This window comes from Lycorma delicatula, chromosome 3 (assembly GCF_047948215.1).
Source record: "Lycorma delicatula isolate Av1 chromosome 3, ASM4794821v1, whole genome shotgun sequence".
NCBI lineage: Eukaryota > Metazoa > Arthropoda > Insecta > Hemiptera > Fulgoridae > Lycorma > Lycorma delicatula.
Window position 1 is genome coordinate 95,763,670 of NC_134457.1, and position 13,062 is coordinate 95,776,731.

The window sequence follows — 13,062 nt, forward strand, 5'->3', positions numbered from 1 at the left end:
ATATAATAGAATTCTTTAAAAATCAGAAAGAAAAGTTTTTGAGAAGTTTATCTTTATTATTTTGTTATTTTAACCTTAGAAATTGCAGTTAAATTTCCTAAATTGGTATCTAATATCTGGATTCTTGATATGACCATACGAAGTGCTAAATCATTAAAAATAGAACTTTTTGTTTGTGATTTTTTTTTTTAAAGTGAGGTTTTTTTTTTATTATTCTGCAACAACTCTAAAATGCTCTCCTTGGAGAGACTATATGAATATCTGTTTATGCGAATGAGGTTATCAATGCAAAAAGCAAACAATTTTAACCATTTTGTTCATAATTTTCAATGAATTTTTGTATTAAAACTTTACATATATTATATCATATTATATTATATATTTTAAACCAATGTTTTTTATATTATTTTATACCTATTGGTGTAAACACATCTGGAAAAATATAGTATCTTATAAAAAAAAAATTAATTAAATCTCATCAAAATTTTGCAACTTATTATTGTATTAGATAATTAGTTTTAAATTTTCTAGGCAATGATCATGTCTGTCCAAAGAGAAGTAACAACTTCTGTGTTCAATTTGAGTAAAATTTATTATGAAATTTTACTATCACAATGTTTCTCTCTAATATAAATCAGAAATTTTCTCATAAATAAGTATATCTTATTTAAATTTCTTCCGCAACCAATAATTCAAAATAAGAATAATTAAACAATTATGATAGGGTTATTTATTAGATAATAATTTTAACGATGTCAATGATGTCAACCTATGTCTATGAAATCTACAACCTCTGTATTAGATACCCAGTGAGGAATCAACTACTAAATTTTGCTATATTGAAGAAACAAAAATAATAATAGTAAAATCTCACCTATAGCCCATGATGTCCCTCTGTTCTCCACAAATACTTGAAATAGATTAGAGGATACAACCCCATTTCCAGCTGTTAAACTATCACCAAGAGCACCTACTACATCAATATCTCCAGGTCGTAACTTATGAATACTTTCTGGTCGTTTTTCTGAACGAAATCCTGTTACGTTACACGGAAATTTACTCATTACTTTCTGTAGTCTCTAAAAACAAATAAAAATCAAACCATGACTTCCTAATGTAATAAATTCCAATAATTATATTTATGAACAAATACGTATCTTAATCAACTACAAGATACCTCATTTCTTGGCTGTATTCATTCAGTGAATACACATTCTAAAAAACAAAATTTCAGAAAACATGAAAATTAATTTTTTATATCATTTTTGTGATAAAATTTGGAACCATTTATTGCCATTACAACAAATGATTCCAATATCATCAAGATTTACTTCAGAAAAATCAAAACTTTTATTTAAAAAAAAAAATACAGGATACAGACCTATCAGATGTAAACACCACAATAATTAATGTTTTGGTAATTAATGTCTTAAAAATTCTCTAGACATCATTATGTGTACAGAGTTGTCATAATCCAAGATCCAAGAGTTCAATATAAAATATCCAATCTTTCCCACAAAATAAAAAATGATCATCACATTTAAAAAGTTTAATAATTTTTAATGCTACACAAAGGCTGCTCGTGTATAGGCACTGTGAAACTGCAGCACTCCTTATTTCCACCTGATATTATCAATAACATTTAACATGAGTTCTTTCTTCTTTCTTTATACTTGTACAATACATAATCCTTAAGCTTAATGTTATGGCTTACTCCATACCCCCGTTTATGAAAAAGATATAAAAATCTTCTTGTGGAACTGTACACTTCACAGTTCCAGTGGTGTGGTGTTTGGCTGTTGTGCGCATGTGCACAAAGGAAGCTGCACACGAGGCTGCAAGGGTGAGAGAGCACTGTTGCTCTTGCAGTGCTGACCCTGGCGTGTTGGTGGAAGGTAGTTTTTTTTTTTTTTACTTTGCATGTGTATGGAATGTTCCTTGTTTGTTCCCCTTTCTAGTTTAGTTGGTGGAGGGAATATGAAAGTTGTTTAGTTACTTTTCCAGCAGTGATCAGAAGATGGCAGAAAGCAAGGGCTGTTTGACTGACAAATCTGTCAAAAAACATGCTGAAAGGGCGAAAGAGAAGGTAAAATTAGTAAAAACTAATTGTGTATTTGTTTGTGTGTACATAGAAATTTACATTAAGCACCAGTGTTTTTAAGCATACATTTTATTAAGTTATTATCCAATAATATAAAAAAAAATATTATCTGTATTGACATTTTATTTATTCGGTTAAACCAAATATGGTACCATATTCTTGAATGTGATAAAGTATAGAATTAGATTATTATCATGCTTCCAGCTGTTCAATTTGATTCATTTTTTTTCAGTTCATTTATTATACAGAGAACTTTAACCGTGGCTTTGAAAAGGTACAAAAAATATTTTCTGGAGCAGCATCCCCACTAATTTTACCTATGAGTACCACTGATCCTACATTTATTAGTTTTAAAGTGATGTCTTTTAGTGTCACTTCTTCAAACTCAATTTTTACAATGAAATGATTGACTGGTTCATTAAATATTTCTGGATTTAACTTTATTTAGAAACTGTACAATTTCAGTATTGCAACTGTACCTTATATGTACAGAAATACACAGGAAGGAAAACCTATTTCACTTTCAAAGTCAATGATTTATCAAGCTTTAGTACAAAAACATCTAATTATAATATCTCTAAAAAATATAAATTGCGGTATTTGTTATTCTTAAGATTCTGAAATTTAATTGATGTAGAATGGAATCTTAACACAGAGAGAAAAGAAAAAGTTAGAGAGGTGAAAAATAAAGATAAGTTAAGTTAAGTTTTCCTTGACAAATTTCATGTAATAACTATCAGTTCAGTTTTTCTTGGGGCAAACAGTTAAAGCTTTCCCAACTAAAAAGAGCTTTATGTATAAATATAATAAGTTATGTGTACACAATTTTACTAGTTTGATTCTGCTACACATGACTGCACTTGCTACTGGAGGAACTCATTTTTTAAGCTGTATTGTAGACTAACTTGATGAGATATCAACATCAGCACTACCAATAGCTCTATGGAGTGATAGATACAGGTATCAAAAATCAAATCAATACTTTATTAAGGCACTCTTCAAATTTTTTTAGCAAAGTGTGTAGTAGTGGCAGCAAAAAATATTTAGAGATAAGGCGTAGGCAGGTGAAAGTTGATTCTGTACATACTACAGTAGAAACAAAATTAAAGTCAAATATACTTTCCATCTGACTAAGCTAAAATTTGCAAAACTTGTCACAATAAACTTCATCCGTATAAATTTAAGTTCCTTGAGTTTAATTTTTTTTTTAGGTTTACACTTGCATGCAAAATGAATTACAATTCAATTAGACCAGGGAAAGGGGTTAATGATGCAACTGTAAATGATCTACAGGCAATATTCTATAACCAAGATCTGAATAGTAAGTATAACCTTGTACTACTCTGTTCAAGATAAATTTTAATGGCAAAATTTTTTAAGGCAAAAAGAATGGACTATACCAATTGTCTACACGCCTTTACACAAATAAGTTGTCTACTACATCAGTAAAGTGGACTCATTTTCAGCCCCTCAAAATGTTTCTACCAAATGACTGTCAAACTTTTAAAACTCCATTAAAATTTCAAAATAGTCATTAATTACTCTCAGTATTTATTTGCCTTATTATGTTGTATCTTCTTTTATGTTTTATTATTTATTTATGTGTAATGTTTACAAAAATACTGTCCTTGTTACTTGAAAACTAAATTATTTCTTTAGTCTTTTTTTAATTATTTATTACCAACGGTGAAAAAAAGAATAATTGTTTATGGATTTAAATATCAGTTTAGTGAAATGTATTTTTTAAACTTATGAACAGTTTTATAATTTGTAAGAAATTTGATTGATTTTGTAATATCTTCTGTTTAATTTAAAATTCAAGGTTTCACTTATGTATTACATGTGAAAGAGTGTGTAGGTTTTCATAATTAGTTTTTAAATAGTAGTTTTACTTTAAATAATTATATTTTGAAAATTTAAATAATAATAACTTTTTTACTGTTGGTACAAAGAGTGATGATTCTTTTACCAAGTAAGTCATCCTAACTCACAATTTGGCAGAAATTGATGAGACAGTACCACCTATCTTAAATGGAATTATATAAAATTAAAATTTTGTACCTTTTTAATGTATATGGTAACTAAGGAAATTACGTTAAGAGGGTTTGTAGTATTCTTAACATTAAGAATAAATTTATAAACAGTTACTCTTGATTACTCAACAATTAATGGTTTTGAAACAAAAGAAATTGTTTTTTAGATCTACCATTCTGAGAAGGCAGATCATATTGTAGAGCATATTAACGTATGGTTTGTAATAACATTATTTCAATAATTTTTTTAACAATGCGGTATGTTATTTCATTAGATTTAAATAACTAGTTTTATATTAGCAATACGACTTAGAAGTGGTGTTTTGAAATCAGACTTTTGAAATCATACATAAGGTAACTTGCAGTTTCACCACTAATTCTGACAAAAGATCAGTCAACTGGAGGAGATTCTAGGAGGCGCTACAATGCAATTTTATCCTGACAGATTCAGAACTGCTGAACACCCCGGAGGAAATCTACACCATGTTTGACCGCATCATGTTGTCCATCAGAGATACTTTCCTTTACAGCACTACGGAAAAAACAGCCCTCCCACTCCGTAACACTCTTCCACCTCTTAATGCAATATTGACAAACGTCGGCTCCGGAGGAGATACCGCTTCACCCTGGGCCCCGATAACAAAAGGGAATTTTACCACCAAACGGCTAGGATGAAACAACTACTGAAGAAGCATCGCGAGGAATCAAGGCACGAATACCTCTCCTCAATATCCATTGATGATCCTTTGGTATTCAGGCTGAATAAAAGGTTACGCGAAAGAAAGAAACCCTGCCCCACTGTGCGGGGTGAGAGAGGCGTTTAGTATACTTTGAGTCCGACGAAACGGGCGAAAGTGTTTATGACTGGACAGGAGGAACAGTTTTCGTGGAACGCCGCTGATCCTAATGACGACTCCCCTCACGGTCTATTTTCCTTCCCAGAGAAATAGACCGCATTTCTGAAGCGTAGGTGACCATAGCTATTAAGGCCACAAGTCCTATTAAAATCCCCAGGGATAAACGGAATCAAAGCCCAAGCTTAACTGAACTTACCTGCCGCTGTTATAATGACTATCGTCACCCTATTTTTGTTGATCCTGTACATAGGGCACTTTCCAATTTCCTGGAAAACGGCAAAGGTCGTTGACTGAAACCTTTCTTTCTTTTTGAATGTAAATGAAGTATAGTCTTGAACAGTCTCAGGTCGATCATTCCTGAGATGTGTGGTTAATTGAAACTGAACCACCAAAGAACACCAGTATCCACGATCTAGTATTCAAATCCGTATAAAAATAACTGTCTTTACTAGGATATGAATTTAAGAATTCTCGACTTCAAAATCAGCTGATTTGCGATTACAAGTTAACCACTAGATCAGCCCGGTGGGCTTGTTGACTGAAACCTGGAAAAAGTTTACTTTTCCCCGAAACTAAATACTGATTTCGCTACTTCTAGTGCTATCAAAATTGTTGGAGAGGATTTTTATCGAATGATTCCAGTGGTTCCTGGGGCTAGAAATCCGGCCTGAACAATTCAGGTCTCGATTGGGTCACTCGATGAATCTCCACTGGTGTGGTTAGTAGACAGCATTGTCAATGGTCTAAGCAAGAAAGCGGTAACCGTGGTGGTTTTTCTGAACATATCCAAGACCTTAGACAAAGTTTACAGTTCCAGGTCATCAAATTGCTCAGATCATACCTGCTAGGGAGACGATTCACCGTTCATGTAGGGGGACTGGTATCCTCCATCAGAGCAATAACAGCGGAAGGGATTATCGTGGCCGTCTACGCCAACGATATGTCATGAATCAGGGTCAACGGGGAGAAATTTGTCCCTGTGTTGTTCACGTACGAGCAACATGCTCCGGCCATACTACTAGAAATCTTAGAAGGGGAAAACGAAAAATTTCCTATGTGACTAAAATTAAGTATATGGAAGTGGTCTTAGACAAATAGCTTATCTTAGGTGAACATATAAATTATGTAACCCAAAAGGCAAAGACGACCAGGGCCTCTCTGTACCCAATGCTTAACCGCGTAAGTCTTTTCCTATGTTGATGTGCTCCACACTCTAGAAAAAACTTGAAATCGTCCCAAACATCGCGCCACGGACGATATTTGGAGTACCGTGGTTCGTAAGAAATAACAGATTACTCTACGATGCTGGTATAAAGTCTGTATCGGAAGTTTTTGTGGCAGAAGCGTGAAAAATTTGGGAGGCTTGTTGTGTCCGAGCACCAGCATCTCAGAGACTCTAACTCACAGGGAATAATGAATTGGCCCTCACGCAGTCCTTGACGAACCACCATGATTGTCAAGAACACAAAAAATTACATAAACAAGAATAGACTAAGAGTCTCGCTACCGAGGTTCTGTCTCGGTTTTTTTTTTGTTGTTTAACACCGGAATATTAAATGGTACGATGAGAAGGTAAGATTCCAGTCCTTTTGTGTGTTATATTATGGAAATCAAATTGATAAATGATGAGTCAAGGAATGATGCATTATCAAGAGGGAGAGGGGGTGGGAGTTGAGCCTTGTGGGGCTGCTGTCTTTTGTTGTGGAAACTTAGAAGGTTTGTCATTGTCATTGTGGTTTGTTTGTCTGTCTATCTCCCCTCCCACTAGCTTTGAGTTGTTCCTTTTCTTTTGTTTCAGGACTGTTGCAGTCCTGCTGCAGACTTACTACAGAAACACACCAACAAGAACACCTTTTTTGATGTCGCAGCTCCTCCAAATCCTTCCTAGATACGTGTGTGTCTAGAAGAAAATGAATGATCATTGTTCCATGATTCTCATCATATATGATGCACACAAGGAAATCGCTCCATCTTCTAATGTCCTACTTACATGAATTGTTAGTCACCCCAAAATCCTTTATCCTATTCAGAGAAGGTGATGTCGAAGAAGCCCAGCAGTTACTCAAAGGAAGAGCAAAGAGGCCTGCACTTTCCCTTGTGTTTGCCCTTTTCAGAGCTCACAGGTCTTTCTAAGGTTTTGGTCTGCAATTGTTTACAACTGAAAATATGGAAAGGCAGGCCAAAGAAGAGTGAACTACATCCCACAATATCGATCCCGGTCCAGCCCTGATCAAGGCTGACCAAGCCTTGATACAAGACGAGAAGATGGCAAGAGTAAAGAAGCATTTACAAAACCTAAATTCACTAATCATCCTTCTTTCCTCCTACTAAAAATGTTGGTCTATATTTAGCAAATGCTACTCCCTGTGGCAAAGAGAGTACATTGCATCCTCCAATACTAGTGCCCCATCAGGTGCATTCCTCCTTGACTAAAAGACACTCACACCGACTTGGTGGACCAACTGAAGGGGAACTGCAACAGGAGATAGATGCAAATACATTGCTAGTTTCCCAAGGATAGCTCAAGTAATCATATTTCAAATTGATTTGTAACAATCAGAAAACACTAACAACAATTCTGTCTATAAACAAAACAAAAATATAACCAACACTAAATAAACCAACACCTGCTCGATAATAAGAAAGACCTAGCAGCAAGAGACTATTGTCAAGATTCTGCATTGAGTAAGAGGTATATATCTCCTGTTATCCTCACCTTCTGTTCCATTCCGAAGCAAAAAAAGTAGTTTATCAGAATTTTTAATAATTCAACAACAGCTACTTTTAATGGACAGTGTTACACTAGAAAAACACAACTATCTCAACAACATAAACATTACCAGACTTAAAAATAATATAACTATAAAATGTTAATCACCCAATGTAAATTGAGAACTTGATTATATCAAGGTTTCTGCATTAAAGTAGCAAAGCATGATCAATCAAGTAAGTTAAAGCCTGAGGGTACTAACAGAACTAACTACTCCATCAATTAAATGATAAAAAATTAATAAATTAGCTACTTTAATAAGCAATTAGATTTTATTTTAAATTTGTTAGGGAAGGTGGGGAATCTACTGAATAAGAGAGGAAGACTTGGAGGGTAAATCTGAGAATTAATTTCTTGTGTGATGCTTTTCAGGTGAGCTGCAGTTGGCACATGACATTCATAAATATTTCCAAATTGAAATGAAAAATCAAGAAGTTTGAGAAATTTAGAGAAGACCTAATACCATCCTACATTTACTGTACATTTTTAGATAACTTTCTCTAAATACTGGAGGCTTGGTAAACCTCAGGGATAATATTTATTCCTTAGTAGTGCAGGACTGATTTCACTGATTTGCAAGTTTCGTTACCCAGATAATTTTGGCTTTTTCTTATGTATTTTTTTATGCTGATTAAAAATATGACCACATACTTTGTCCTTATAGCTTCATTTCTAATAATTGTCATTCAGAAAAAATTAAAATTGTTATTAAGATTTAATTTTTCTAATAAAACTAAACACTTTTAAAGATTTTTTGTGAGTTAAGGTTTCTATTAATAATGAAATATAGATATCTGAAGCTATTAATAGATGTATCATATTTATAAATATCTCAGAATGGAATAACTTTTAACCTCATCACATTGTGAGTGTTCAATATATCAAGACAAAGGACAACCTTACGGTTCCACAACATTTGAGGGAGTATCCTCCAGAAAATTAAAGGATGTGAAATATCAGTGATCAAAGCCATATTTAATCATCTCCAATGATGTAATGTAATTCATAGATTACTGAAGTTAATCAAGAATAGGTGCTGCTACACTGTATCACATTGAAACTTATTACTGGCTAATGACCATAACGGTCAATAAACATGAAATTATTTTTAAAAAACTCACTCCAATGTAGAAAAAACAGAATTTAAAATTGTTAACATTAAAATAAAATAAATGCTATTTAAGTAAAGAAATGTAAATGAAGTTTATATACTTACTCCCAATCTGCTAATCTTTTCAAGAGATGTTTTAGAATCACCACTTCGTCCAATAATATTTAAAAGGCTCTCCCTTATATAATTACGTTGTTCTGGAGTAAATCTAAAAATTTTAGGAAGGATACTATAATCTTCCTGAGAATAACATATTGGGACAACTATAAATCCATATAGAAGTATCTTATATAATTGTAATGTCTAAAAAAAAAAAAATATATCAGTTTATAACTATTTATATTCAATATGTATTTCATACTACCAGATGCTCACATTATACAAAAACTTCATTCTTTTTAGGCTATAATTTTTAAGTTATTATCATTGTGAAATAAATTATAAAGTGCAATAATTTAGTACAACCTTTAAAAGAGAGAAAATGACTATAAGACAAAGTGTACTAATAATAATTATTATATCTTTTTCAATACGAGGATATCACATATAAAATTATATTATATAATTATTATTATTTTTTTTTTTGTAGATTGCCACAGATTTTCCACTTGCGTTCAGTATATTTGATTGACATGTTTGATGTCAGTCTAGGAGGATTGCCATGTTTGTGTAAGTCTCCTTCATGTGAACTGCATGATCAACAGGAACAGAAGGAAGACAAACGGTTGCCATTGTGAAGTAATACAGCTTTCAAAGTAAGCTTGGAGGAGTCTATGAATGGCCTTCAATCAGTTGGATCATGATTCAAATTTAAACATTTCATCAAGCCAAACTTCGCAGCAAAAAACAAGATTGTTTTTCTTCTCATTTTCTACTTCAATCTCATAATTTTGGGGTGGAGTAGGAACTGGTAAACTCTCTGAATGTAGAATAGGTCGAATAGCAGATGGAAGATTAGGGTATTGAACTGTTCCTATTTTCTTCACTGACACTATTTTCTTCCTGTCTTTACAGCTGGAATCAAGTAGAAATGGCAGTTATATGTATGGTTTGTAGTTCCCGTCAAACCATAGGCACAACAAAAACCCATAGATCCTTTTCTATTTTTCAGCCATTCTCGTACTATAACTGAACAAGAGTTGGAACATATATATGGAGCCCATAGCTTATCCTGGTCCCCTACCTTCATACCAAAATAATGCTGATAGGCATTCTTCACAAGAGGTGTCAGATTGCGCTTCTGTGACGAAAATGTTATTTCACAACAAATGTAACAAAAATTATTCACTGAATTTACATATTTTCGTGGCATTTTGATTTAACAAATTTTTCTCTTCAAAAGCAATCGGAAACCTGAAATTCTGCACTAATTACAACTCAAACAATATGAAACTCGCAGTCACAGCAACAGTAATAATGTTTATAACTTACAAATACGTTGTGTTTTGTCAATTAACAGGTGTGACAACTCCAAAAACAAAATTACCCCCAAACTAAAATGTAGATCGAGCAAAAAATGACATGTCATTGCATTTCCAAACCAAGAACTAATTGGTCATTTTTATGATGATTTTTGAATTCAGATATGGAAATAAAAAAAAATAAAAACTATTTTTGAGCCCGAAACGTTTTCATTGTTGGGCAGTGTGAAGGATAACAATATATGATATGAAAAGCTTAAAGACGAATATAAATATTTCGTAATCGGTATATTTAGTTTAAAGATATTTAAAATAATATTACATCATGTTTATAAAACATACCAATGCTTTATAACACTTGTCGGATTTTGGAAAAAAAGGTCCTTTTAAGAAGTAGTTATAAATAAATTTAAAAAAAAATAATCTAATGGAAGAAAAGTAAACGGAGATGTGTGGTCACCGTTTCTTTTCCACAAAAAAACCTTCAGTACTTTAATATTTAAGTAAACAGTTCTAACCACTTATTATGCAATGACAATTACCATAACGAAAAGACATAAGACATATCTTATTAATTTATTACAAAAAGTATAATGTTAAATTATCTATTTATAAGTTTGTTATCTTTATATTTTATGTTGACGCCTAATTTTACCCAGTGATAGACGGATTAGATATACGGAAATTTCTCGGCCATGGCAGAAATAGTTCTATTAAACTAAACTTGTGGTAGAACGGTTGTTGTTTACAGTCAAACAAAGTGATATGTATTATAATATTAACAATTGTCATTACTAGTAGTAAAGGTCATTGTAAAGATCAGTATAAATCTATAAACAAATCATCAAACGTGGGTTAATATGAAAAATAATACTTACAAAATCATAAAATAAAAGTTTAGGGGTAAAAATCTTTTTTTATGTTGTTATTTATCGTTTTTAATAAACGCTAGTACGCTTTTTTATTGATTCACAAATGTTTTGTTTTGCTTTAATGTTTTAACTTTATTTATCCAATTTCCTTCATAAATAATTATGATTATTCTATAGCAAAAATAAACAGTTAACGGTAGAATTTTACTTTCTGTATATAATTCTTAGGCGTATTCTTAGTTTTTTATTAATTAAATTTTAAAATATTTAATTTTTTATATAATGTATGAATCGGAGTGGCACAGATGGTTAGAGTTAGCTATCTGATATGGGAGTTTGATAATAGTACGAAGCTCTTTCTCTTTTTCTGTTTAGCCTCCGGAACCACCGTAAGGTTTTACTTCCAAGGATGAATAGGATGATGTGTATGAATGTAAATGAAGTGAGATCGACCATTCCGAGATGTGTGGTTAATTGAAATCCAACCACCAAAGAACACCACCAAAACCGAAAAATTTCGGTTTTCAGATTTCAACGGAAACATCCATTTTGACCGTCACTGAATCCATTTTAATTAGTTTCGGCGTGAAGTCTATACGTACGTATGAACGAACGTACGTCATACGTACACACGGCTTACGTCTGTACGGTGTGATGTCTATACGTACGGTGTATTTATTATTATTTTTGGATAAAAATATTTAATTTTATAAACGTATACAGCTAACTCCCACTTATCCGCTTTAATAGCCGGCAAAAAGGATCGCAGATATTCCAAAACCATAGCAAAATCGCGTTTGAACCAAAATAATAGTTAAAAGAGTAATATTTGTTAAAATTGCCTAATACTGTACTGCCGTACAGGTTTATAAGCATTATTAAATTAATATGTAACGGTAAATAATAAAATAAAATACAGTGCACTACACTACTACGTACGTGGTAAATTTAATTTCTAGCAGTATTCAAAATACCTATTAATATATAACAAATTTTTACTATTACTAATACTGTACCAAAATAGATTGTACATGCATTTTGTATTTACTACATAATGCATTAACAAAGACTTATTGAAACTTCAGTAGCTAACGAGTAAAAATACAGAAACTGTAAAAAAAAATTAATAAACTGTGCGCTTTACTCTTTTTGATTTTTTTTTAGATTTTAAATAAGACGCAGTTGATTGTTGTTTTAATGTCTGAAAACACTTTCTTTTAATTGAACTTTGTAGTTTGCGTAGCACAATAATATATCATAATGAACTATCGTCCTATCATATCCACAATGATCTTATAGTACAGTATTATCATGTTCAAAACAAGCACACATTCAAGTAGCAAGTGAATGAAGGAGTAAATCCTATTACAGAACGATGAAAAAGCTTTAAATTTTTAGCTTTACAAGTTTTTAAAAATTTATTTTTCTCTGAAAGACATAGCGGTTAAGCCGTAATGCGGTTAAAGCGCTTGCGGATAATTAGAAGTTGACTGTATTTTATATATAAAATTATTTTTCTTTTGTCTCTTTAGTGAAGTGCTTTGTTTTTATGTTTATAAATTTTTATTTATTATTCATATAAACCACACTCTTAATCAGTAAAAAAAATTATATCGAGGAAATAATAATAATTTTTTAGAGTGGCCTCCTCACACCCTTTACAGCCATCCCAGCCTTCATAGGACCTACAAGGAACCTACGGGAGGATGGGAAGAGACAGGTGTTATGTGCTTAGTGGCAGAACAGTCTTGACGGACGGCGGTCCACCTAACCAACGAAGATGATAATGATAATAATAAAGCAATATTATTTTTAATTTTACTATAATTTATTTATAATGTTGGTGGTCTTTAAATTAATTAACTTAATTAATTAATTAAGTTAATAGTAATTAACA

At 32.0% G+C, this 13,062-nt stretch overlaps 1 protein-coding gene across 3 annotated transcripts in view; it reads right to left on the minus strand.

The window, feature by feature from the left end:
* Positions 1-13,062, minus strand: part of LOC142321798 (phospholipase B1, membrane-associated-like) — a 113,686-nt gene that overhangs the window by 26,269 nt on the left and 74,355 nt on the right. For all 3 annotated transcript variants that reach the window (XM_075360196.1, XM_075360198.1, XM_075360197.1), the window contains 2 exons: positions 8,978-9,175; positions 875-1,079 (listed from right to left, as the gene is read on the minus strand). In XM_075360196.1, the coding sequence (XP_075216311.1) occupies positions 875-1,079; positions 8,978-9,175 (403 nt within the window). The remainder of the gene's footprint in view (positions 1-874; positions 1,080-8,977; positions 9,176-13,062) is intronic.